General features: G+C 41.1%; 1 protein-coding gene across 4 annotated transcripts; it reads right to left on the minus strand.

The window, feature by feature from the left end:
* Nucleotides 1-5,086: 5,086 nt before the first annotated feature.
* On the minus strand, nt 5,087-22,429 carry LOC121064357. 4 transcript variants are annotated; one of them, XM_040545694.1, is made up of 12 exons: nt 22,353-22,429; nt 21,036-21,130; nt 14,141-14,272; nt 13,543-13,648; nt 12,706-12,780; nt 11,922-11,978; nt 10,035-10,094; nt 9,473-9,534; nt 7,972-8,025; nt 7,183-7,249; nt 6,853-6,902; nt 5,087-5,363 (listed from the first exon to the last, which is right to left on the minus strand). In XM_040545694.1, the coding sequence occupies exons 3-12, from the start codon at nt 14,200-14,202 to the stop codon at nt 5,204-5,206; spliced, it is 753 nt and encodes a 250-aa protein (XP_040401628.1). In that variant the 5' UTR covers nt 14,203-14,272; nt 21,036-21,130; nt 22,353-22,429; the 3' UTR covers nt 5,087-5,203. The 4 variants fall into 4 exon arrangements, with proteins under 4 accessions (XP_040401628.1, XP_040401627.1, XP_040401630.1 ...); XM_040545693.1 differs by lacking the exon at nt 21,036-21,130; XM_040545696.1 differs by lacking the exons at nt 14,141-14,272; nt 21,036-21,130.
* Between the last annotated feature and the right edge of the window lie 16 nt (nt 22,430-22,445).

Genomic DNA, 22,445 nt, shown 5'->3' on the forward strand with positions numbered 1-22,445 from the left:
TGAATAATTTTTCTGACAAGATGAAATGTGGAGTTGCCAGTCCAGCTTAAGTAATGTTCACAATCACAGAGATAGATTAAGAGAGAAGGCAAATAAATAGCTTATGCACATAAATTCATTGTAAGGAAAACTAAGATACTGAGGCTAGGCAGAATAAAAAGGGAGACAGAAGAGAAGGAGAAAAGAAATATGCTCTCTCTGACCATATGCTTTGGGCACTGAGCAGTGACAGAACCAGATGGTGTGACTCAGACTTTAAAGTATAGTTCTCTTAGTTTTTGGAAATTACATTAATACACCCTGGAAGTATGATATGTTTTAGGAGACATTAGGCATTTTTCCCCTGAAAATTAAAGAAATTATTTCATCTCCTTTTTCCAAATCCAGACATTTCTTGTTTGCTCAAGGTTGGCCACCTATGGCTTTAAGTTGTGAACCTCATCCCAGAGCCAGATTTTTGCTTAACAAATTATCAAGGCTTCTTTAAGAAGATTAAGCTGTTACTTTGTCTGATCTCAGGAAGAAAGAAAAAAAAAAAAAACAAAAAGCACCTGTAACACATAGAGAGAGAAATGTCTGTTCTGATACTTATTCAAAAAGCCCTTTGATATGGAAATCATTGGCTTTAACTCCTGTACCCTTAAGCCTCTCCCCAGTAATTCAGATAATGCATGCAAATGCCTGGACACTAGCCCACTGTAATCACAGAGGAACATGCTTCCTGTTCCTCTTCGGACTGTTCCTATTCAGACTCATCCTTTCTGTCTTCTCTCTGGCAGTATCTGAGTATCTCCACCTGCCAACACAAGGACTGCATTTGTACAAGACCTGAAAAACCACTGTTGCTCATTCTCCCAGGCCTGCAGGTACCGTCACAGTGTATGCAAATATCTAAAATGGAAGCCATCAGCATATCTACTTAGATGCACCTGAATAAATGAAAATGCTGTATCACCACTGCGTTACCTGCCAGCAGGCTCATTTTCTGACTAAAGTGCTGTCCTGAGGGCCACCTTAACATGTTTGTCTACAGTAATGCTCCAAGATCTAGCCAAAGGGGCTACAACAAGACTACCACTGCGTGCGCCCTGGGCAGTGAGCCTCCACCACCCGCAGAGGTGGGGAAAGGGCTGCCCAAAATGCCCACAGGGTCTGCATGTGGGGTGCTTTGTGCACTGCTGTTGGGCAACCCATCCCCAGTGGCAGTGCTCCTCACATAAAGCCGTAGTCAGGCCCTTTGCTCCCATCTCTGACCAGTGGAGCTAGGCTGGCCCAAACCACTTCATTTTTGACTGCTGAGCCTTTACTATTTTCCTTCTGCTCCCTCCTCCCCCCCACCCCCCCCAGTGTCCTTCCACCCCCACGCAATCACGAATTATTTTTATTTTAGTACCTGAGTTTTGTGAGGGTGGAGGGAAATGTATTCATTTTTGTTAGGACTGATAGCACTGATAAATGTGTATAATATCACAGAATCACAGAATCGTCTAGGTTGGAAGAGACCTCCAAGATCATCTACTCCAACCTCTGTCCTAACACTAACAAAACCTCCACTAAACCATATCACTAAGGACTACATCTAAACATCTTTTAAAGACCTCCAGGGATGGCGACTCAACCACTTCCCTGGGCAGCCCATTCCAATGCCTAACAAATATGCAGAATGTATAAGAACGATGTCCATAAGCAGACTCCATGGACAAATAAGAACAGGACAAAGATACATGGCACTTCCCCTGAGTGCTGTCCTTCAGCTATTTTCAGCGCACAGGATTTCCTGAGCTTGATGTGGTTTCCTATTTAGTCACCTTCTAGAAGAAACTTCTCTTCCAGATACTTGTTTAGGCTTTCAGATGTGAACCCATCTAAACTTTTTGCATGCACATCACTCAGTCCTTTGTGGGTTGAAGGCCACCTGGTAGGGGCAGTGTTGTTCTGGGCAATGGGTCATGCAAATATAGTAACCACACAGCCAACCATAACAAACCTCAGTGAACTGGCATTTTTTTTTAAATCCATCCAGGGCAACAACAGTAAAAGAAGGGAGAAATGATAATTGTCTAGGACCCCTAGAGAGTGTCAGTGTTTGGGTGGCTCTCCTGAACACAGGAATGGGACCTTGCTTTGCAGTGTGCCTGGTTATACATCTGTGCCCTTCCATACCTCCAGGCTCTTTGAGGAGGGTCTGTGAGTATTCATTAACACTGTGTTTCTAAATTATAAAGAAAACCCTTAAACACATTTCCCTGGTTCAGAGAGAAACAGTTGCAGATATTTGGAAGGATCTATTGGGCAATTCAGCCTGAACCCAAATGACCACATCACCCACCTGGTTTTAGTATCCTTTTCTCCACCTCAGAGTGGAAAAAGTGGCAAAAGGACAAAACCTTATAGAGGAGATCACAGACACCAGTGACCCCAACCACAAGACACAGGGGACACCAGGACAATGGTGCAGGCCACATGAAGTGGAGCCACTGCTGATCAGGGGAAGCAGGCTTACAACAGGATGGGGCACTCCTGAGCATCCCAACCAGCATAATGGTGACAATATATCAAAGAATGGTATTATTCCCTGGTCCAGGCAACTGAGACCTTCCAGCAGATCCAGTAAATCAAGGCAGATGCATCTGTAGCTATTTACCAGACTTCAAAAGGCAGCTCCCAGCAGCACCTTCACTACCACTTCCACTGTGGATCCTGGAGATACTTCCATGTGTCCCATCCAGCATGGCATTGTGGGGCTGACACAGAAAGTTCCTTTCCTCCTGCCCAAGGAGAGAAGGAAGAGCTGACAGTTGACCACACAGGGAGACTACTTTGGCTTCTAGCGGCAAAGAGAGAGCTGATCTCTCCTGTACTTCTACAATTGCCCACACATGCCCCCCCTGCAGCAACTTCCGCCCACTCCACCTGGCACAGCTGCAAGCTGAGCTGTTAACGTCTTTTCTTTCTTTTCTTTTCTTTTCTTTTCTTTTCTTTTCTTTTCTTTTCTTTTCTTTTCTTTTCTTTTCTTTTCTTTTCTTTTCTTTTCTTTTCTTTTCTTTTTTCTTTTCTTTTCTTTTCTTTTCTTTTCTTTTCTTTTCTTTTATTTTCTTTTCTTTTCTTTTTTCTTTTCTTTTCTTTTCTTTCCTGTCACCATCAAGTGCCATGCTGCTTTATCTTGTGTTTTAAACTCTGTCATCATTTGGCCACAAAGATTCACACTTACAGAGCTGAACAACAGTACTAAAATTATTTCCCACTGCACTTTCTTCTATTAATGACTTCTATCACAAGGATCACAACTGATGGGTTATGGCAATTACAGGAAATAATGTAAGCTTAGGACATTTTTTTTTAATGGAGACAAGCACAGATGTTCCTCTCAGAGCACACTTCCAAATTTCCCCTCAGGTTACAAGAGCCCTGTGCTGTGTGGGGAGTCAGACACAGAGTGCCTGTGTTAAAGGCATGCCCTGAGCTGCATGCAGGAAAGCAGAAAGCAGCAGAAAATATAGCATGCAACATTTCATGTCAGTTAGATGATATTTTCACAGACTTTCACAGATGTTTGTCATACATTGAGGCTCTCCACCAGTTCCTACAGATGTTCCATCTCATAAGATGGGCTTCCTACAGTCCTATTTCCTCTTTATAGCTTTAGTGAATTTTCTTTTTCAAACTTGAAAACTCCCATTTTCTACATAGACACAGGACATTTTGCTGTCATGTTTTGCTTTCAGCACACTTTCTCTCCATCATAAACATTTGGTGTATTTGATTTCCCAACTTTTGGTGTTTCAGCTCCTTTTGCACATCAGGTACTTCCCATGAAAAGCAACTGGGCATATGACAAGACAGCCCTGCAAGATAATGACTTATTAGGGAACAATTTTCATGCTCCTCCTAATCGGTTAAAAAGAGCAAAAATATCTGCACCAGGAGATAACACAAGAAGGAAGTTAAAACCATTTTCTGGGATATTTTAATCTTCAGCACCTCTAATTCAGTGTTGCATGACTTAGTCAGTAACCACAGCTGGACAGGACTGTCCCACAGCTCTCATGCAGCCAAGGAGCGGTGAACTAGGAAGACGCAGAGAAGAACATTATCAGCAAGGCTTGGAAACAGTGATACCAGTTGATACTTGCTGGAGCACTTCGACATCCTTTTAAAACCCAGAAGTAGACACATCTTCTGTATGTAAAGCCATCCTGGTCTCCTTTTAGATATTTGGCAAGGAAATTTGTAATGAGGACAAACAATCTGCATGTCCTATAACGCTTTCATACGACATTGCCATGTAGTGTGTTTTCCACAGTGATTAAAGAGAGCCTACTGATTCAAAGATGGATGGTGCAGATTTGCTTTCTGGAGAGTAGAAAATTTGGACATGGAGGGTCCTTAGGCAGCCAAGCCTGAAAGGAAGTCTTCTTTAAGCATGCACAAATAACTGTCCTATGGGATCAGTGAGAACTTGATCAAAGCCTTCTGCATGCTGTGGTGGATGGGGATGGCCTGACCTCTCAGTGAAGCACACAGAATACATGCAGGGCATTTGAAATCTGAAGTCCTGTCACACACGCAGTCTGTGCAAAACAGATACTTCCAAAGTACACCAGGGCTTGCTGTAGATAGTCCCTACACTGTAAACAAGGGTGGAAACCTAACATCCTTCATGAGCAGCTTGCTGTGGTTGTGCAGTGGTATTGCTCTGTGTGGACAAGGGTGGCCATTTGCACGTCTTCTGTTTTTAGGCAGCAAGGAGGTCAATTGTCTGCAAGTGGCATTTTTTAGAATAGATTTTCAGCTCCTATCAGTTATCACTGCTCTGCTTAAAATGGGGTCATTTTAATTTGCATCAACAGAAGATCCTATTTAGATTTAATTACAGACTTCCATCTCTCATGCTTGTGCTGATAGGGGCAGGACATTTGGGGACTTGGGGGATAGATCAGAAAGTGGAAATTGAAGCAATTTTTGCATCTCAGACCCACCTCCAGCAGCAAACAACAGAATGCATTTGAGCACACACCCTCTTGCTGAGGTACACGGTATTTAGTTTCTTCCTCTGAGGGGCTGATGCAGTTCACACAGGAAAGACGGACATCACCATGTGGTTTCAGCATTAATGACAGCTTTATTGTAAAGTGGGGTCTTCATAGAAGCAACACAGCAACCATAGAGAAGCCCAGTGTGGAGTCTTTAAAATTTTCTAGGGTTAATGTGGCCATGCACAAGTTTTGAAGTACTTCTGGGAGATGCTCTTCAGTAGGCAACATGTCCAGGTAAAATCAGATAAGTATTTGTAAAATAAAAGCAGTACTATAAAAGAGCAGCCAGAATGTAGCAAGAGCCTGCCAATCTGCCACAAACTGTTCCTGTAACAAGGAAGACAAGTGCACAGAGGAAAAGATAGAGACACTGCAAAACAGCTCTATTAAAATTAAAGCCTATTGGAGTATCTGATCTTGTATTTCTTTGCCCTGATCAAAGCAGACTTCTCCCTTCCTGTTGCTGGCAATATTACCACGTAGTCCGTCAGTGAGAAGTATAATACTTAACGACATACACGAATAACGAATACTTACGACATACACGAATATTAACGAATACTTAACGACAGCTCTTGCCACCAAGGGTTTTGTGGTGTGAATACATGAGGAGGACATAAAATGGAGAAAAATAAAACTATTGTCATTTTACAGGTGGGGAACTGAAGCCTAGAAGGAAGAAATTTGCCTGAGGTCATATCTGAAATGTGTATCATTCAGTGTGAGCCCAGCCATGCTCAGTTAATACAGCTTTTCCATTGTTTTGTTCAAAGAAACCCTATGTGTTTCTACCTGTTCCTTTTGGAATATTAATTCCACAGGTGAATGCCCTGTGTTAGCACTAACGGTTTCCTGACAATAAAATGCACAGATTTAAATGGAAGTGAAGCCTCACTGATAAAGCAAGTCAGAAGCACTTTCCAATTGTGTTTGGTCATGCAGTAGTAAAAATGCTTCTCCATCCTCAGGAGGGGAAACAACAGTTGATCCATTTTCTGGACAACTACCTACAAGATCAATCCCAAATCTTCCTACCACAGAGAGGAAAATTGAAGGTTGTTTTCCTTTTATAAAACCACCATGGAGAGGCAAATGTATGTCAGGAGACACTCCTGTGGGTGCTGGAGTGATGTAAGGGGACAAAGCAAATGAGCAATAGTTGGTGACTCTAACACCAACGGCCTTAATGAAATACACATAAATACCTTCAGCAGTAGTTCTATGGTGACAACAAGATAACTAACCGAAGATTTTATCTATTAATATCTCCTTTTCTTCAAACCACCTTCTGCCAAGACTAAGAAAATAGAGAGGTGGCATCACTTGCCCTGGTGCTCAGGGAGTCCACATTACTTTAGTCCAGGCAGGTGAAAGGAGAACTGCTTCCATGAGGAGCTGCTCTCAAGATCCATCTCATGGGGGAAGTACTGCAGAGAAGTGGTTTAATGGAGGGCTGACAACAGCGTACCCAGGAGAGAACCACATGCCCAGACTTTAGGCTTTCCTCCCTTTCCCCACGCTGAGGGAAGGAGACATTTGCCAGCTGCAAGTGCTGCATTTTCAGAGTTGGCAGGTGAGCAGATTCATAGCTAAACATACCCAAGGGCCAGAACAGTCTGCACCCCAATTACTTCAGTATTTAATGTTTTTCCACTAAGCTTGCACACATGAACAGCTCTGCTCTTGCAGCACATTTCTCTTCCCTGCTTGTGCTGTTTCTCCTGTGATGTTCCAGCACTAGTCAGAATAATCTCAACACCATGGTGCTGTAGGTGTAACTAACCAAATGTGCAAGCATTGAAAATATTTCACCTACCTAAGACATGAAGATAATTTTTTTAGGTAGCCAGTCATTGATGTCTGGGTCTAGAAAGGGAAAGAAGAGACACGAATCACTTTTAAATGAATTTTTCTCATTTCTAGGACAAACATTGAAGAATTCTAAGTGTGATGCAAAGTAACAAAACTGAGTGTGGAGTAGTGAGCCCAAGACACGGGCTGACATGATATAAGGAACCACTGGGGCTGAAAACCTCAAAGATGAGTCACATCTTATGAAACAAGGAGGTTTCCAGCTTGGAACAGAGAAAGATGGAGGATGCCCTGCAAGAGCAGGTGTAAGGAGTGTAATGCTCTTTTCTCTAACCTGTTTCACCATGGTTGTCTTCTGAGTGGGAGAGCTTGTGCAGTTGTCCACCTTCTCTTCTTGTTGGCTGCAGAGCAAAAAGAAACACCAATGGAAATTGCACCTGACACAGCCCTGTGCAAAAAAAAAAAAATGCTCATTAATGAAGACAATGAAACTACAGCAAGAGTAGAAGCTGCAGCCTAACAGATGCTTGGATTGTGGAGAGGACTTTCTTACTGATTTTTTATTACAAAGGGAATTTCATTAAAAATAATATTGCAGAGCAACAAATAAAGGGTAAAGACTAGACTGATGGCACAACCAAGAATTTCCTTTGAGAACTTTATAAGAAACATTTTATTCTCCTTTCCTCCCATTTCTGCCTATCTTAAATCTCATGTCTCTAGGTTGGTCTTGTTTTGTTTCCTTCTTTTCTTGAAGTACATGTTGCTATGTTTCATGTTGGACATCTCTACTTTGCTTTGTCTAGGCATGAGCAAAGACCTCAAGAGCATGGTGTCTGGGGACAGTCAAATTCCAAAAACCATTTCTCTCCAGCATCACCTTCGGTAAAGGGGAAGCAGTAAGGATTTCCAGGTTGGAGTCATCCTTCAGGAGCAACAGCAGAGACAAGGAGAGGCACATGCTGAATTTCCAGGCCAAGTGTTGACACCAGCTGACTGTGCTAACAGGCTAAAACCAGGATTTTGTTTCTTGTCAGCTTTTATTGCCAGACTGCTCAAACTTCTCCCTCCACCAAATCACATGCCTTTTATCTTGAGTATTTTTTCATCCCTTCTCTTTTACCTGCCTCCTGCTCCCAAGGCTTCTATCTGATTCCGCAATTGCTTTGAAAGTTTTCTGTAATCAGAAAAAAAAAAAGTAGTGACCATCTGCTTAGTTGTTCTCAGTATTATTTCAAGGCTGCTATACATTCTTCTGCTGCATTTTATACAATTACTTACAGAGAGGCCCAAACTTCTCTTGGTGAGATATTGTCCCTTCTCATGTATTTATAAGCTCCTAGATTAGGAACTCATTTACTTTGTGGTAATTTTTAGGAATTACTGTATGGAAACTGAATTTGTGGGTTCATCCACTCTTGGACAACAAACAAAACTCTGCAGTCCCAAAGAACCCACACAATAGTAAGAGTGGATAACATTGGCATTGAGCTAACACTTTTTAGATTATTGTATTGCAGGAGAGCAGCATTAGTATTTCTGGATTCTTCCCATTAAACGTACACTGCCATGGCAGCAACGTGGGAAAAAGGATCTGGTATTTTCTTCTGTGATGTCCTCCAACTTTGTCTGATGGAGACACTACAGCAATTAAAAGTAGAGCATCTGAACTTCCCATTAGGTGTGGGAGAGCCCTAACAGTGTAAACAGCAGAGGAGCTGAAAAATCACCTCAAAAAATCTTGTTAATTTAAACCTTATGTTATATTTCAGCCTTTGTAGTTACAGTTCATATGATGCATACTTAATGTCATTACTCTTCAGAACACAGAGAACAAAACTGAGTCTCAAATCACTTCACATGACTGAAAGAGGAGTTTTTAAACAGATCATACCTACTGCCAGCACTTCATACTTTGTGCTTAATTAGGGAGTGATAGCTAGGAGGAATACTTAATCCTTCACATTTACTGAATTTAGAGGATTTCTGAACCGTAGAACAGTGGAGAAAGGGAAGAGTGAGAGTGAAAAGCCTAGCGCTTAACGCACATGGGCTGGTCTCTGTATTTATATCATGCTGTGAGGATGTGGTGTTTTGAAATTCAGAGATTTTATATATCTCACTACATACAGGCAACTACAGCCCAGTAGTATGGTAGGACATGATTTTAATGACACTTGAACTCTGGCTAAGAAGAGAGAGCTGTTGCTCTGAAAATAACTCTCTGAAAATAACTGTGTAGCTGCAGCCTTTACTGCTGCTGTTCAAGCTGTTGTTTTTGCTCTTTATTCTGCAAAGTAATAATATGAACCTGGTACAGAAAGGTAATTGAAATAAATAACCAGGATATGCTCTGCAATTTGTCTATTCTGAGGAAAAGATAAGCTGCTCCTGGAATCTGCTAAGAGTGTGATGAGACTTTCCACATCTAAACGTAATTTGCATTTCTGTGGTTGGATGATTAGGTAACAGAAAAAGAAGATAGTCTATATAAATTTGAGGAGCTTGTTTGATACTGCATAAACTGTATTAACTTATAATCAATAACATATGTTTCAGGTATGGCTGATGTGGAAATATTCTTGATACTATCAAATAAAATAGAAGGCATTGCTAATACTTACAACCCAATTAGTTCGGAGTTCTTGAGCTGTTCTTCTAAGTGGCTTATTTTTATCTGCATGTCCTTAAAAGTTCAAAAGAAAAGTAAACATTCTTAATATTAGTCCATCAGTCTAGAGCGAAATAAAAGTCAAGTCAGAGCTTATTAGCATGCGATCTGCGTCACTGCTGTCCTTGGAAATACCTTACTCTCCTCTCCCAAACTGTCTCTGATAGAAATCTACAGGAATCTGCCCTCCCAGTATTAGTTTGGATTACAGTAACTTTCTTGATGACTTAAATTCCCTATAATACAAGCTTAATCATTTTAAATGCATAGTTTCTGGTTTGCTGGCTACAGTCTGCAAAACTTCTAAACTAAAATTTCTCAATGTTGCATTATTTTTTTTTTATTCCTGAAACTAACAGCAGACTAACTCCCTGCATTCTTACTTGTACTGTATTTCATTCTATTGCTTTGCTGTTTTACAGCTTTGTAATTAAATTTGCAAAAGGCTAGCACTGAATGGTACCGGTCTAATAAAAGAAAGAAAATGTACTGTGATATGTAATAGGATGTCATACCTTTAAGATGTTGTCCTGTTGTATGACTAGTTCTCGTTCTTCCAATATTTCTCTTTTTTCCTAAAAATCAACAAAATCAAATATAACATGTTAGGGGAAAAGCATTAATATTAAAACAGTAGCATTGGTTAAAATTTTAAGGTAAATAGACTGTATTAAAAAGCTATAAACAAGCACTTTCTATCCATCAAACATTTATCAGAAGTGAGGATTATGTGATCACACTGCGTGTTTGACAGTCTTTCTAGCTTCAGAAGTTGTGGCTGATATCAGCAATGAAGAGAAATCTCATAGGAATGAAATTATTTTTGGTAAAAATAGGCAATGGGATAAAAGACAGAAGCCGAAGCTGGTGTCCATGCCGGGACAAGGGCTTTGGGGGAGCATGACTATTTTAGCAGGCCCCAGAGGATCTACACAGGAGCAAGCTGTGGGATGATTTTTAATCAATATCAGTAGAAACTAATGCAAACACATGGGTTGTGAGCTCAGTAGCTGGTGGGATGCAGAATGTCCTGAGCATGAAAGCATCCCCAGGAGGTAGTCAGCACAGGAAAAGCCTGGGGATGGTCAGCAGGGAGCTGAGTGTGAGCTACCAGTGTGCCCTGGCAGCAATGGAGGCCAGCAGCATCTGGCCTCTATGGATGGGAGCACAGCCCATAGCTCGAAGGGAGGGATTATCCACTCTTATTCAGTGTTCTTTAGACCATGCGCAGATAATGGATCATCCGCAATAGAGGATGGATACCAATGAACTGGAGTGAGTTCAGGGGAAGCCTCCAAGGCGGTTCTCCAGGTGCCTTGGAGGCTGTGCTGGCTCTGTCCTTGGAGTTTTTGCAGACCCATCTGGATACAGCCCTAAGCACATTGGACTTAGCTTTGAGCAGGAGGTTGGACTAGAGACTCTCCCTGTGTTCCCTTCCCACCTGAATTACTCTGTGATCCCATGGCTCTGCTGACTCATAAATGAAATCAGCTTGGTTTATGGAGGCCCCTCCTCAGTAAAAGATTTGCTTTTCTGTAGCTTAGCAGGCATATGCAGTCTTTCAAAACTTTGCTGTAGACTTTGTTATTACAAGTGCTTGTACTTAATTGATTTGCTGGGAAAAAATAATCTTTATTCATACTGAACAAAAAGAAAGTATCAACCAGTCAAAGCAGAGAGGTAGGAAATGGAATCTGAAAGTCAAAACAGTCAATGTTGTTTACCATAGTGCTTTTTCAAGGTCTTATGATGATTGATGGAATATAGAGGATTTTTTTTCCAAGAAGCTAATTCAAATCCCAGCAGCATGTTCAGAAATCTGAAGCCCCTCCCACTGGAGGGACCAACCAAGGTATTAGCTACCCAAGTGTTAATACATGCTCCTGTAGTAAAACAGGAGAAGAAAGCTTGTTGGTATAGGGTCATTATTATGCCCACAAAATAAGAGATTAGGAAAATGCACAGGTGAAAATTGGTCAGCTACACTGCTATTTGTGAAAGAAAGGTGTACCCCATACCACCATACCCATACCCATACTTTCATGGACAAAAGCATGTGACAGGAGCAAATAATATATGATGCACTTTGGGCAGCTTCAGAAGCAACCACAAAGAGTAAGTCACAAACTCAAAGTCACTCTGACTCATCTGAAAGCCAAGTCTTATGCCATCCCAGCATCAGTGACAGCAATGATGGGGGATTTTTGTCATGCCAGTGACAGCCAGCAAAATCTTTGGTGGGCCTATGTCTGGGTAAAGTTAAGCATCACAGAGGTACGGCAACACAACCTTTACTGCTCCGAGTCCAAACATAACAAACTGTTAATAATCTTCACGTAGACTCTCACACTCTTTCTTCATATTTCATGAATATTTCTTTCTACATAAGGGCATTTTGATACCTTTATAATGTCCCTTTCCTTTTCTTCTATCCTTTTCATCAGCTTCTGCAAACATACCTGTCACAAGAAAAGGGTAGGAGGGGGTAAGGTTGGGCAGGGTGAGGCGGAGGGAGAAGTCACAGGTTTGACAAGATGGTAAACCAAACACGAGCTATGCTGTAAGATTTGCATGTCTCAATAACCATCCATAGGCATTCTAAATGTTAACTATGACATTTGGTTTCATTCCTCTCGGAAAATGATGAATCAAATCGTACCTGTGCCAGTTATTTGTGGATGTTTTACAATCAAAGGAAGATAGAGGAAGGATGCATGTGTGTGCATTCATGCATTCAGCCAACAACTGATTCCTTACAGCAGATATATGTGGGAACTAATGGAATAGCCAGCCAAATGGGAAAAAAAAAAAGAGTCCTCTTGATTGTGTTTACCAATATCAGCAACTCTGGTCTCAAGTGTTCTTCTGCATCTGTCTAAACTGCAGAGACTTTAGAAGAGGAACTGGATTTTTCCTTCCATGGGTAAAATATCTTATGTACCAAACACCAGCCCTGGTTAAGAGCCCTGCATACCACAGGTTACTTCAGGCTTAATCACTAACCAGGGTATCTTTCACTTGCTTTCTTCCTCAGAAAAGATGCTCTAATGTAAGTTAACTAGCCCTTGGGAAATAAGGATGTCTTGGTTTGAACACTTCTGTGCATCCTGTAAAAATGTAAAGTCTGCATATTACAGATTTTCTCAAAGCTTTAATAGCAGGATATGTTGTTATTAAACCACTTACCTTCAAATGTCTTATGTCCTCCAAACAAGGAACCTGCTGATGCCTATGAAGTTTATATTCATGGAATTCAGAAATCTGAAAATTAAAATAAAATATGCTTGAAAGAGAAACAATGCAGTGGAAAGTAATTTTTTTTCCTCCATTTTCTTTATACAAGCGTTCTTGATTCTTCAGACTTACAAGTTTCTGTTCAAGACGACAGAAAGTTTCCCTGTGAGGCCTAGTTATGAAATAAAATGGAACGAAAATGTAAAAAATGTCTGAAGGCGTGTCTTTACAAGAACTGCAATTTTAGTTATGCTTTCAATCAAGGACATAACTTCATTTTCGAAAGATGCCTGAAATATTAAGATAGCAATAAGTGTTGTTTAATGACATTGGAAAGATGAAGGCTGCTTTCAAAGTAAGTCTTCAAGTACCTTAAAATATATTTTGGTCATATTTTCCGGTTGCCTTTAGTTGTCAGGAAGCTGACAGCATTTGAAAAGCACATAAATAAAACTTTTTTTTTTTTTTTTATTTTCAGAGTACTTGCTTCTTTGCAATTAGCTGAGGTAAACATCCCCTCACCTTACAGGTTATCTTTTATTGTGATGCTGTTGATAAGCATTTTGATGTGTGATTGTGTGCATATTCCCTCTCTGCCCAGAAGCACAGGAAGCAGAGGGTGAAATCCATTTTTAATCAGCTTGAAAAGTTCTGCCAGTTGCAGTGAGACCAAAGGAGTACAAGTGACTTGCCCACAGTTTCACCATGAATCAGCTGCAGGAACTACAACACTGTGCATCTGCTTGACCACAGACACATAGGAGCCCCCTCCAAACTGTAGTGCCCTACCTCCTCCACCTGCCACTCCAGTTCTTTCTTGAGCTTTGCAGAAGTGGAGTCCACAACATCCTTCTGTCCCATCTCAGTCCTTGGAGGCACAGGTGATGTCTGAAAACTAAAAAATTAGTGTCAGATGAAAGATCATGGCTTGGGTGACCATTCTGGTTACATGCAAATGCACAAGGCAGGAGTGAGAACATTAAGACCTAAATTCAAACTTCATGTTCTTCCTTTTGCTGTCTTTCCTCCCCTCATCTGAGGGTTTTGCTGTTGTTGTTATGTAACAAAATTAAACTTTTTTATGTAACACCAATTTAATCCCATTTTTGACTGATGGAAGGTTTTGATGAACTCCCCCAAAGAGTTTTTCACATTCATCTTTTTCAGCACTTTTCAATTACCTGACTTCACCAGTTAGTATGTGCATCAAAATACCAAATTTCCTGATTTAGTGGACTGTGAAGTACATGTCTTTCTGCTCAGGCCTACATAATGCCAGAAAATGTCCACCTTGTAATCTTGTTATGCTAAATACTCTAAAAGTTGTTTGCTTTCCACTTATTCTAGAAGACACAATGATGAGCACATCTGTTCAAACAGCATTTACCACTTGAAATGTCTGTTTTTGCTGAGGGGCTGTTTGTTTCCCGCATGAAATTGAGAAACCATCTTGCCGAGATCTGTCTTCACACTTTTTAGTCTCTCTGTAGATACGGTCACATCTGAAAACGGTATGCTCCTACAAAAACATTTGCACAGAAAAATCTGTTGTTTCACACTAAACACAGTGTCATGTCCCATCTCCTACAGAGCTGAAATGAGATACTCAGGTGGACCATATCATTTCCTCTCCCAAATTTTTCATGTCTGACAGACCTTACAGTGGGTTGTCTCATATATTTAATACCTTTTGTTGTTGTTGTTGTTTTTTCAGATTTTGAGACAAGCTTGTAGAAAAACAGTCCTCATACCAAGCTCCTCTAAAAAAGCAATAAAATTTATTTTATAGCAATGACTGTTATGAAACTGCAAAAGGCAAATACAAAACCTGTTGGCTCTTTTTTTGTTTAAGCCATAATAAGGATTTTTAAGGATAATTTTAATTTTAGCACTGCAACTGCTGAATTTATATCATTTTCCCTTTTTAGACAGGGTGTTTGGGCACAAATAGGCTCGAGGCCATCATGCAGGATATGAGGGACTTGGCCAGAAAGAGAAGTCCCCATTCAGGGCTTTGGCAGGCAGGATCCCACAGGCACAGGGCTGTGTGCCCGTTCCTGGAGGGACGCTACAAGCATGGTGAGCCCCTGCTCAGTGGTCAAAAATATTGGGTGAGGCCATGGTATGGTTTTTGGTGTTTTTCTTCAAAACTGCAAAATAACTTTGCTGAAATTCTGCACTGTCTTTCAAGGACAAAATAGTCCATATGTAGGCACACTATGCAAACTGCATTTTGCAGTTATGCCTGCAAAACGCTTTTGCGGGCGTTTTGCAGTCATAACTCTGCCAATCTGTTTATACAGCAAAGGCATTGAGCTCTTCCTCTGGTTTTCACAGCAAAGATGTCAGGTACCAGCTGAAGGACAGATTTGGGACAGCTGCCCATCTGAATGCTGTGACCACATATGAGGGTCTATGGGCAGGACTGGTGGCGGTGTGGCCTCAGTGATGTGCCCACACAACCTGGGGGGGTGCAGCACCAAAATCCCTTGGCTTGCTCACTGCCTATGGGGTGAGATGCAAAAGGCAAGGATACAAGTGGGGTGCCAGAGGAAATGCAGAAGTGTCTGTTCAGTACTTGGGCACTGTGAGTCTGTTCTCTAGCTGACTATTGTGAAAACTCGTACACACCTATTTTTTTTTCTTTTTTTTTTTTTTTTTTACTTCCTAGAACATGTGAGAACAAAGATTAATGAAGATTCACACAAAAGATACCAGGCACTTAGATACCATGTCTAAAATGCAGGATAATCTCAACTAATTCAGACACTGAGACTTTGCTCCTGGAGAGGACAAAATCCCCCACAAAATCCTCTCTCTAAACATAATACTATCTGTACTGCTTTTTGTGCCTTCAGTCTCTTCAATTTAGCCATTGAGGCAGAGAGACAACCTTAGATTTTTCCAGAATTTTGTTCTTTGTATTCCCTTGTAAGTGCACTGTGGAATAGAGGGGAAGGAGTGGAGGGACAAGGGGCCCTGAAAGATGTTTGCATTGTCCCTGCGCTAAAATTCACCAAAATTCACCATGGACCAAGAAAGCAGAGAGACAAAACAGGTAAGAACTCACCAAAAAACAAACAAACAAAAACCAACTAAAGGCCTCTTGTACACCTGCACTCCATCCTGTCATCAAGTCTTACTTACACATCCCCCCAAAAGGTGGATGCTACAGTCAAGCCAGAAACAGAATGCAGCAAAATAAGGAGAGGATGAAACACCTGACATCGGAAGTAAAAGCTAGGGTCAGAGGGCTGCACTCCCAGCCTTCAGAAGGTAAAAGAGGTAAAACGCTCTTTTCTTTCTTTTCTTTCTTTTCTTTTCTTTTCTTTTCTTTTCTTTTCTTTTCTTTTCTTTTCTTTTCTTTTCTTTTCTTTTCTTTTCTTTTCTTTTTTCTTTTCTTCTCTTCTCTTTTCTTCTCTTCTCTTCTTCTCTTCTCTTTTCTTCTCTTCTCTTTTCTTCTCTTCTCTCTTTTATCTTTTCTTTCCTTTTCCTTTTCCTTTTCTCTTTCCTTTTCTCTTTCCTTTTTTCTTTCCTTTTCTTTTCTTTTCTTTTCTTTTCTTTTCTTTTCTTTTCTTTTCTTTTCTTTTCTTTTCTTTTCTTTTCTTTTCTTTTCTTTTTTCTTTTCTTTTCTTTCCTTTTCTCTTTCCTTTCCTTTCCTTTCCTTTCCCTTCCCTTTCTTCTCTTTTCATGATATAAGGCCCAATTCTAAAAGCACATGGTTATAGTTTATCTACCCCATCAAGCTCCCTAAGGCCATCAGGTACTCAGGTAGCATAAAATAATAATTTCTTAGTTAACAGACACTACTCAGTATCTTCCCTTTGCATTTCTCCAGGCTCAATTTTGCTCCCAGCTGAGAGGGGACATCTTGCTTAACCACCATGGCAAGAGAAGAGTGAAGATGAACTTTAGCTCTGTGGCTTTCCCTGGCTCTGCCTGCCACTGGCCCCTCAGGCTCCTTGCAGTGACCAGAGGGACCTTGCTCAGTGGTACCTGAGCTCCCTCCCACGAGGTCAGTGCTATGCAGTGGGATCCAGAGTGGCCCATCCATGCCCTGATGGCACTAGAGGCCCAGAGGTCCACAGCTGAGAGGATGTGTCTGGTCCCTGATATGGCTTTTGCAGCTATAGATTTGGTGCAGGTAGGTTGATTTCCATGATGTCCTCAACAGGAGGCATTTCCCCCCACAGCAGCCACATGTGTGCTCACTGGCTGTTCAGGCTTCTTGTAGGCTTTCTGCCCCTCTGAGGGGCCAGCTGTGAGGTATGTGGGGCTGCCGTTCCTCGCATGGCCCCCTCAGCCCCACCATCATAACACATCTGACAGTTCCTGGCCCCCAGCCTCCATGATGCAGGATATTGCTCTCAGAGTTGCAAGTTCTCAGATATTGCATGTCTCCTCGGACCTGACCCGATCATGATCCCCAACAAGATGTAGAGCTCGTTGGTTTTGGCTTGTTATTTTTCAGTTTTGCTTTGAAACCTCTTTCTCCTGATAGTCATTCTCTCAGGTACCAGTCACATCCACAGCACTATTAATTCTCATGCATGGTGTATATAATTTCCCTGTGTTGATTCTACTAGCAAAGCAGCTAAGCTCCTGGGGCAGAGAGGCATTCAGGAAATTAATTTTATAGCACAGGGCTGCTTCATATTCAGGACCCACCTCAACAAAGCACTTAAGCAAAGGAATAATGACAGACTTGAATGGGAATATGAGTGCTTAAAGTTAATCACGTGCTTTTAAAATTGGGCCTCATGTTATGACAATCAAATCATTAATCTACTCTGTTACAAGCTCCAGTTAACAAATACGTGCCCTGGACTTTCTTTCCTCAAAAGGGGAAAGAGAGGCAGATAGTGCCTAGAAAAATCTATCAATGTTCAGTGGTAATGTAGCAAAGACCAAAACTGTGTTGTCTTGCCTCTTGGCTAGTTCTTATAACCCAATAAATGCAGTGTGCCAAAACTTCAGTGATAACCAGTCAAATGCTTTAATGAACGAATGGACTATATGTTAAACAAAAATAAAGAAACAAGGAAACAAGAAAACAAGGAAGGAAACAAGGAAGGAAGAAGAAAAAGAAGGAAAGAAAGAAGGAAAGAAAGAAGGAAAGAAAGAAGGAAAGAAAGAAGGAAAGAAAGAAGGAAAGAAAGAAGGAAAGAAAGAAGGAAAGAAAAGACAGAAAGAAAGACAAAGGAAGGAAGGAAGGAAGGAAGGAAAGAAGGAAGGAAAAGAAAGAAAGAAAGAGAAACAAAGAAGTACAAAGAAGAAAAATGTACAAAAAGTAAATCTGAGTGACAGAAGCTTAGAAGGATTAACTGAGCAGGGAACAGCAAGAAAGCTAGGATATTGTCTCCAAGGTTATGCAGATACAGATTAAGATAATGATTAGAAGTGACACAGTCATGAGACTGAAGCTATTCTAATACAGTCATAGGTTACAAGCAGGCTCCTGGTGGAAAAAAAAAAAAAAAAAGTCTGCAGCGTTCTTGCTTACCTGCAAATGAGATTTTACGCTGCAGTCATTTTACAACTTTTAACCACAGACACTCTAACCAAAGTAAACAGGTTCCTCAGTGAGTTTATAGATTAAACCACATGCTTCTATAATTGAAGGCTGCAAAGCCAAAACTTTCAGTTCTTTCAACAAAAGTTGTGTGATGGACAAAAGCTGTGATGCACCTGTGTTTGGAGTGGTTCACATGGCTAGGTACTGGCTCATATCTTCTTGCTATTGCAGAGGTGTGTGGTGAGCAGCCCAGCTAGGCTGTCATTTTTCAGAGTCTCTGAGGAACTACAGATGCTAAAGTAAGATGCAGTGCTACATGCTAATGTTTGGGATTCAATAACCTGAACAAAATTATTGCTGCAGCCCATGCCTGACCAGCTGGACCTGGCATCATTTCCACTAGTCCCCAGGTGAATTCCTTGGTTTCATTTTAACCAGATGAATGATTTTGCTGTTATTGCTGTTGTTGTTTTAGACCTAGCACATAATCTGCTTTTGTCCCATTTTAGAGATGTTCTCCCTGTCAGCCTGTAGGGACAGGGTGGTGCACTGCATTAAGTCTTCTCTGGAAGTCCACTGCCATGGCTGCAAAATGGGAACTAGAAAGCTGGCTGTTACGATAACCATCACTGCATTAAGTTTCCTCTCTCTTTATTTTTAGTTCAGACATATAAATTCTGTATTCAACCATGTTAAGCTATGGATTATGAAGCAAGTCTGTCTAAACCAAGACATCTCTATGTTTGTGTGCACATATGCACATGCATGTGTGCAGGAATACATACACGTAAAAGGACAGGGAGAGAAAAATAATTGCTGTGTAAGATTAAATACTTTCAGCTTTGCTTCCAGTTCTGAGAAGACCTAAAGATAGGAACTGCTTCAGCCTTCCTGGAAGAAGCCATGTATTTACAGAGGCAGTGTAAGTGAAGCCTTAAGACTCTTTTCCCATAGGCAGGGTAGTACAAGGGGTAACTGACCAAAGCAATAATGGTGCAGAAGGTGAGATAAGGGCCCTAGGTAATTACCAGATCAGTCTGTGAGGTCTGACAGGCAGCAATTGTCTCTCAGCAATGTGCAAAGTTCAGGCAGTTTTATGGGGATCTCACACCAAAGGCCAGTCCCTGATCAACGTCTGTAAGGATTTCAGTTTTAGCTACTATAGCTAAAGCAAAATATGGTCAGGTTGACTTAAAGTGGCTCAATAAAAAGTGTCAGCCTGAACTCTCCATTCATCAGATCTACAAGAAATGTCACCAAAACAATGTGACAGAGGCAACTAAGGGAGACATGGTCTTTAGGCTGTGCATCCCATACAGATCTGGTTGACTCCAGCAGCTTGAGAAGTTGCCAGCCCTCCCCACTTCTTTATCCACCTAGCTAATTAAAAGCGCTGTCTCTCAAGTGGAGGAATGCAGCTCTGAACAACCTAGAAAAAGAAAGTGAGCTTTGTTCTGCTCAGTTTTCTCCCTTTCCTGACTTCTGAGTGCCTGATTTTGTACTCGGTGCAAAACTAACTCAGTGGTGACACACTGACTCACTGGTGTCATATCTCCAAATTCATTTCTTTACTTCTAATTTCTGTTTTTCTGCTTTGTTCTCCTTTACATGCTATGGCTGCTGCCTTTCTTTGGGACATCACTGTCTCTGTACAGACAACGTACTTCACCTTGTGACAGTACTGGGCTACCGCTTGCAATAGTGTACAAAACAGTTCTCCCTTCCTCGGGTGAAGGTAAATCTTGTGGCCTCCAGATGCAAAACCCTCATTTAGGACGGCAAGATTTTTGACTGTTTTGTGGCACAGATGTCTGTCCTATTACAGCAGCTGCATGGTCATTTACATCTTGTTTATCCAGAGATTTTTTTGCTTGTGTATGGGTAAGAAACCCTAAATCTGATTTCGTCACTGCTCTGCATCCCTCATGAGTTTTCAAAATGCAATTTCCTTGTTTATTCAATGGTAATTAAAAAAATAAATAAATCCTCTGTTATTCCCAAGTCTGCCATGAATGCTCAGATAGTGGATGCCTGCATCCTGTTTCTAGTAGACACAGTGCTTAAAGTACCTTGTTTTCCCTTCCATGTGGTTGGAGAAACTTGATTTTCCTACAGTATTTTTTTTCTTAAGCTAGATTTGGAAACCATGACAACTACATGCCAGAAACTGAACTGGGAAAAAAATAAGGATATTTTTATGCCTTCTTTGGATTAGCTCTTCACCTCAAACAGTTCACAGAGGCATGGCCTATTGCTTAAGATTTGGTCCTGAGAGCGATCCACCCTCCCAGCAGCCAAAGACTTCTGTGCTTGTTCCAGGAGAGGATACTAGCAAAAGGTAACTCCACCACAGAAAGCTTTTCAGTTCCTTGCATTTCCAGTTTGCTTTAGAAAAGCAAGTCACTCACTTTCACAGCCGAACAGCTGACATCCAAAATTTCATGACATCTCTTTTGCTCTGAGTGTTTTCAGTGGTTCTAGTATCTAATCTTCCTTTCGTGTGACTAAATTGCTTCCTTCTCCTCACTGACCAAAGAACATGACTACGTTTCACTGATAAGCTGCACTGGAAAGCCCAAGCATCAGAAGATAGTTTGTTGTTGCCTTAGAACTGGTTCTATCTGCTCATAGTCAAATCTATTCCCAAACACAGCCACCACAATAGCAGAAGCAAAGCTTTCTATTTCATTCTCTGCATGATAGTGCACAGCAAAAGCAACTAACATTGTTCTTCAGACATTGCAGCAAAAGGCATGTCATCCCTCACCATAGGAAAAATAATCTCCAGAGGATTCATCACCAAGGTGGATAACTCAAGGCTTCAGCAGCAGCTCTTGTCCACTGCCTTTTCTGCTCTTCTCTCTTGTCGTTAAGATGGAAGATACAAGAAATATTCGTAAAACAGATCCATGCCTCTTCTAGCTATTAAAGGTCATCTAAAATCAACTGTGCACTATTGTAGCAGATATTATTCACATTTTCCTCTAAGAAGGCAATTCATTGGCTTTTCTGAAGAAGTACAGTAATCTGTTCAGTGTTCAAGGAATTTGTACATGACCCAGAGACTTTAATAGTTATCATTGTATCAATAATCTCTGATTTGCAGGGAAAAAAATTGAGAAAATAGTAAAAGCTTAATGCAAACAACAAGCATCTGCCATATTTACATTCAGTAAACTTGTGGTGAGGCCTACGAACATGTAGAGAAGTCTTGCTACTGAGGATACCTCCTTGTAAGTTGGGGCCACACCTTGATATTTATTATTAAAACACTTCAATCTCCTTGCAGCCTTCCCCAGTCTAGACCAAACTGGATTGCTTACTCACTTGCAATCAAGAAGTCACAATGGGCAATTTCTGCTTATCAGCTGAGCCTCTCAAAGGCTCAGCTCACTATCCTCTTCACTGCTTATGATGGCACTCAGAGGCAACGAGGAGATGCCCAGTGATCTACTCTCAGCAACCCATGCAGGATATATGTTTGCAACACCTATTTTCATTAGATGCAACTGTAGCACTCATACAGATGTTGTACAACTCAGAGTAGGAACAGCACTTGGATGAAAACTGGCTGGCTCAAGCCTTTGGTGTGCTTCAACGCAGGAGCACTTCAACGTTGGTAGTATTTTCCCCTTTACAATACATCAAACATTTCCTCACAGTACATCAGACTTTTCCTGTTCCATTTTGCTCCAAACTTACACTTTAATCCATCCTTACTCCTCCACCCTGCTATGTTATAATACTCTATTTGCACACAGGGCAGCACTGGACAGCAAATAAAGATAATAGAACAGAAAAGCCATGAAAGTTAAGTGCTGTATTAGTTACACATTTGCTTCAACTTTTTTCTCTCTTTTTATGATTCTGTAGTTAGTAAGAAACAGTCCCATTGTTTTTCTCTGGAAATAGTGGTATGAATCAGGCAGTTTTCCCTTGTAAAGATTAAGGACGTAGTTGAAGTCTTTCAGCTTTCTGGTGTGATTTATTGATGGGCATGGTCAAGCCCCTAGGACAAATTACTTCCACAATAAAGCAGATGAGCGGCAGCTGTTGGTTTAATGCTGCATTTTTCAGTGCCTACCTGAGTGATGTTTTACGATGGCAGAAGCGTGAACATATCTGTGCCTGCAGCCTTCAGGAGATGCCACAGCAGGGTTTCCAGCCCTTATGATGC

This window comes from Cygnus olor, chromosome 2 (assembly GCF_009769625.2).
Source record: "Cygnus olor isolate bCygOlo1 chromosome 2, bCygOlo1.pri.v2, whole genome shotgun sequence".
In the NCBI taxonomy this organism is placed as follows: domain Eukaryota; kingdom Metazoa; phylum Chordata; class Aves; order Anseriformes; family Anatidae; genus Cygnus; species Cygnus olor.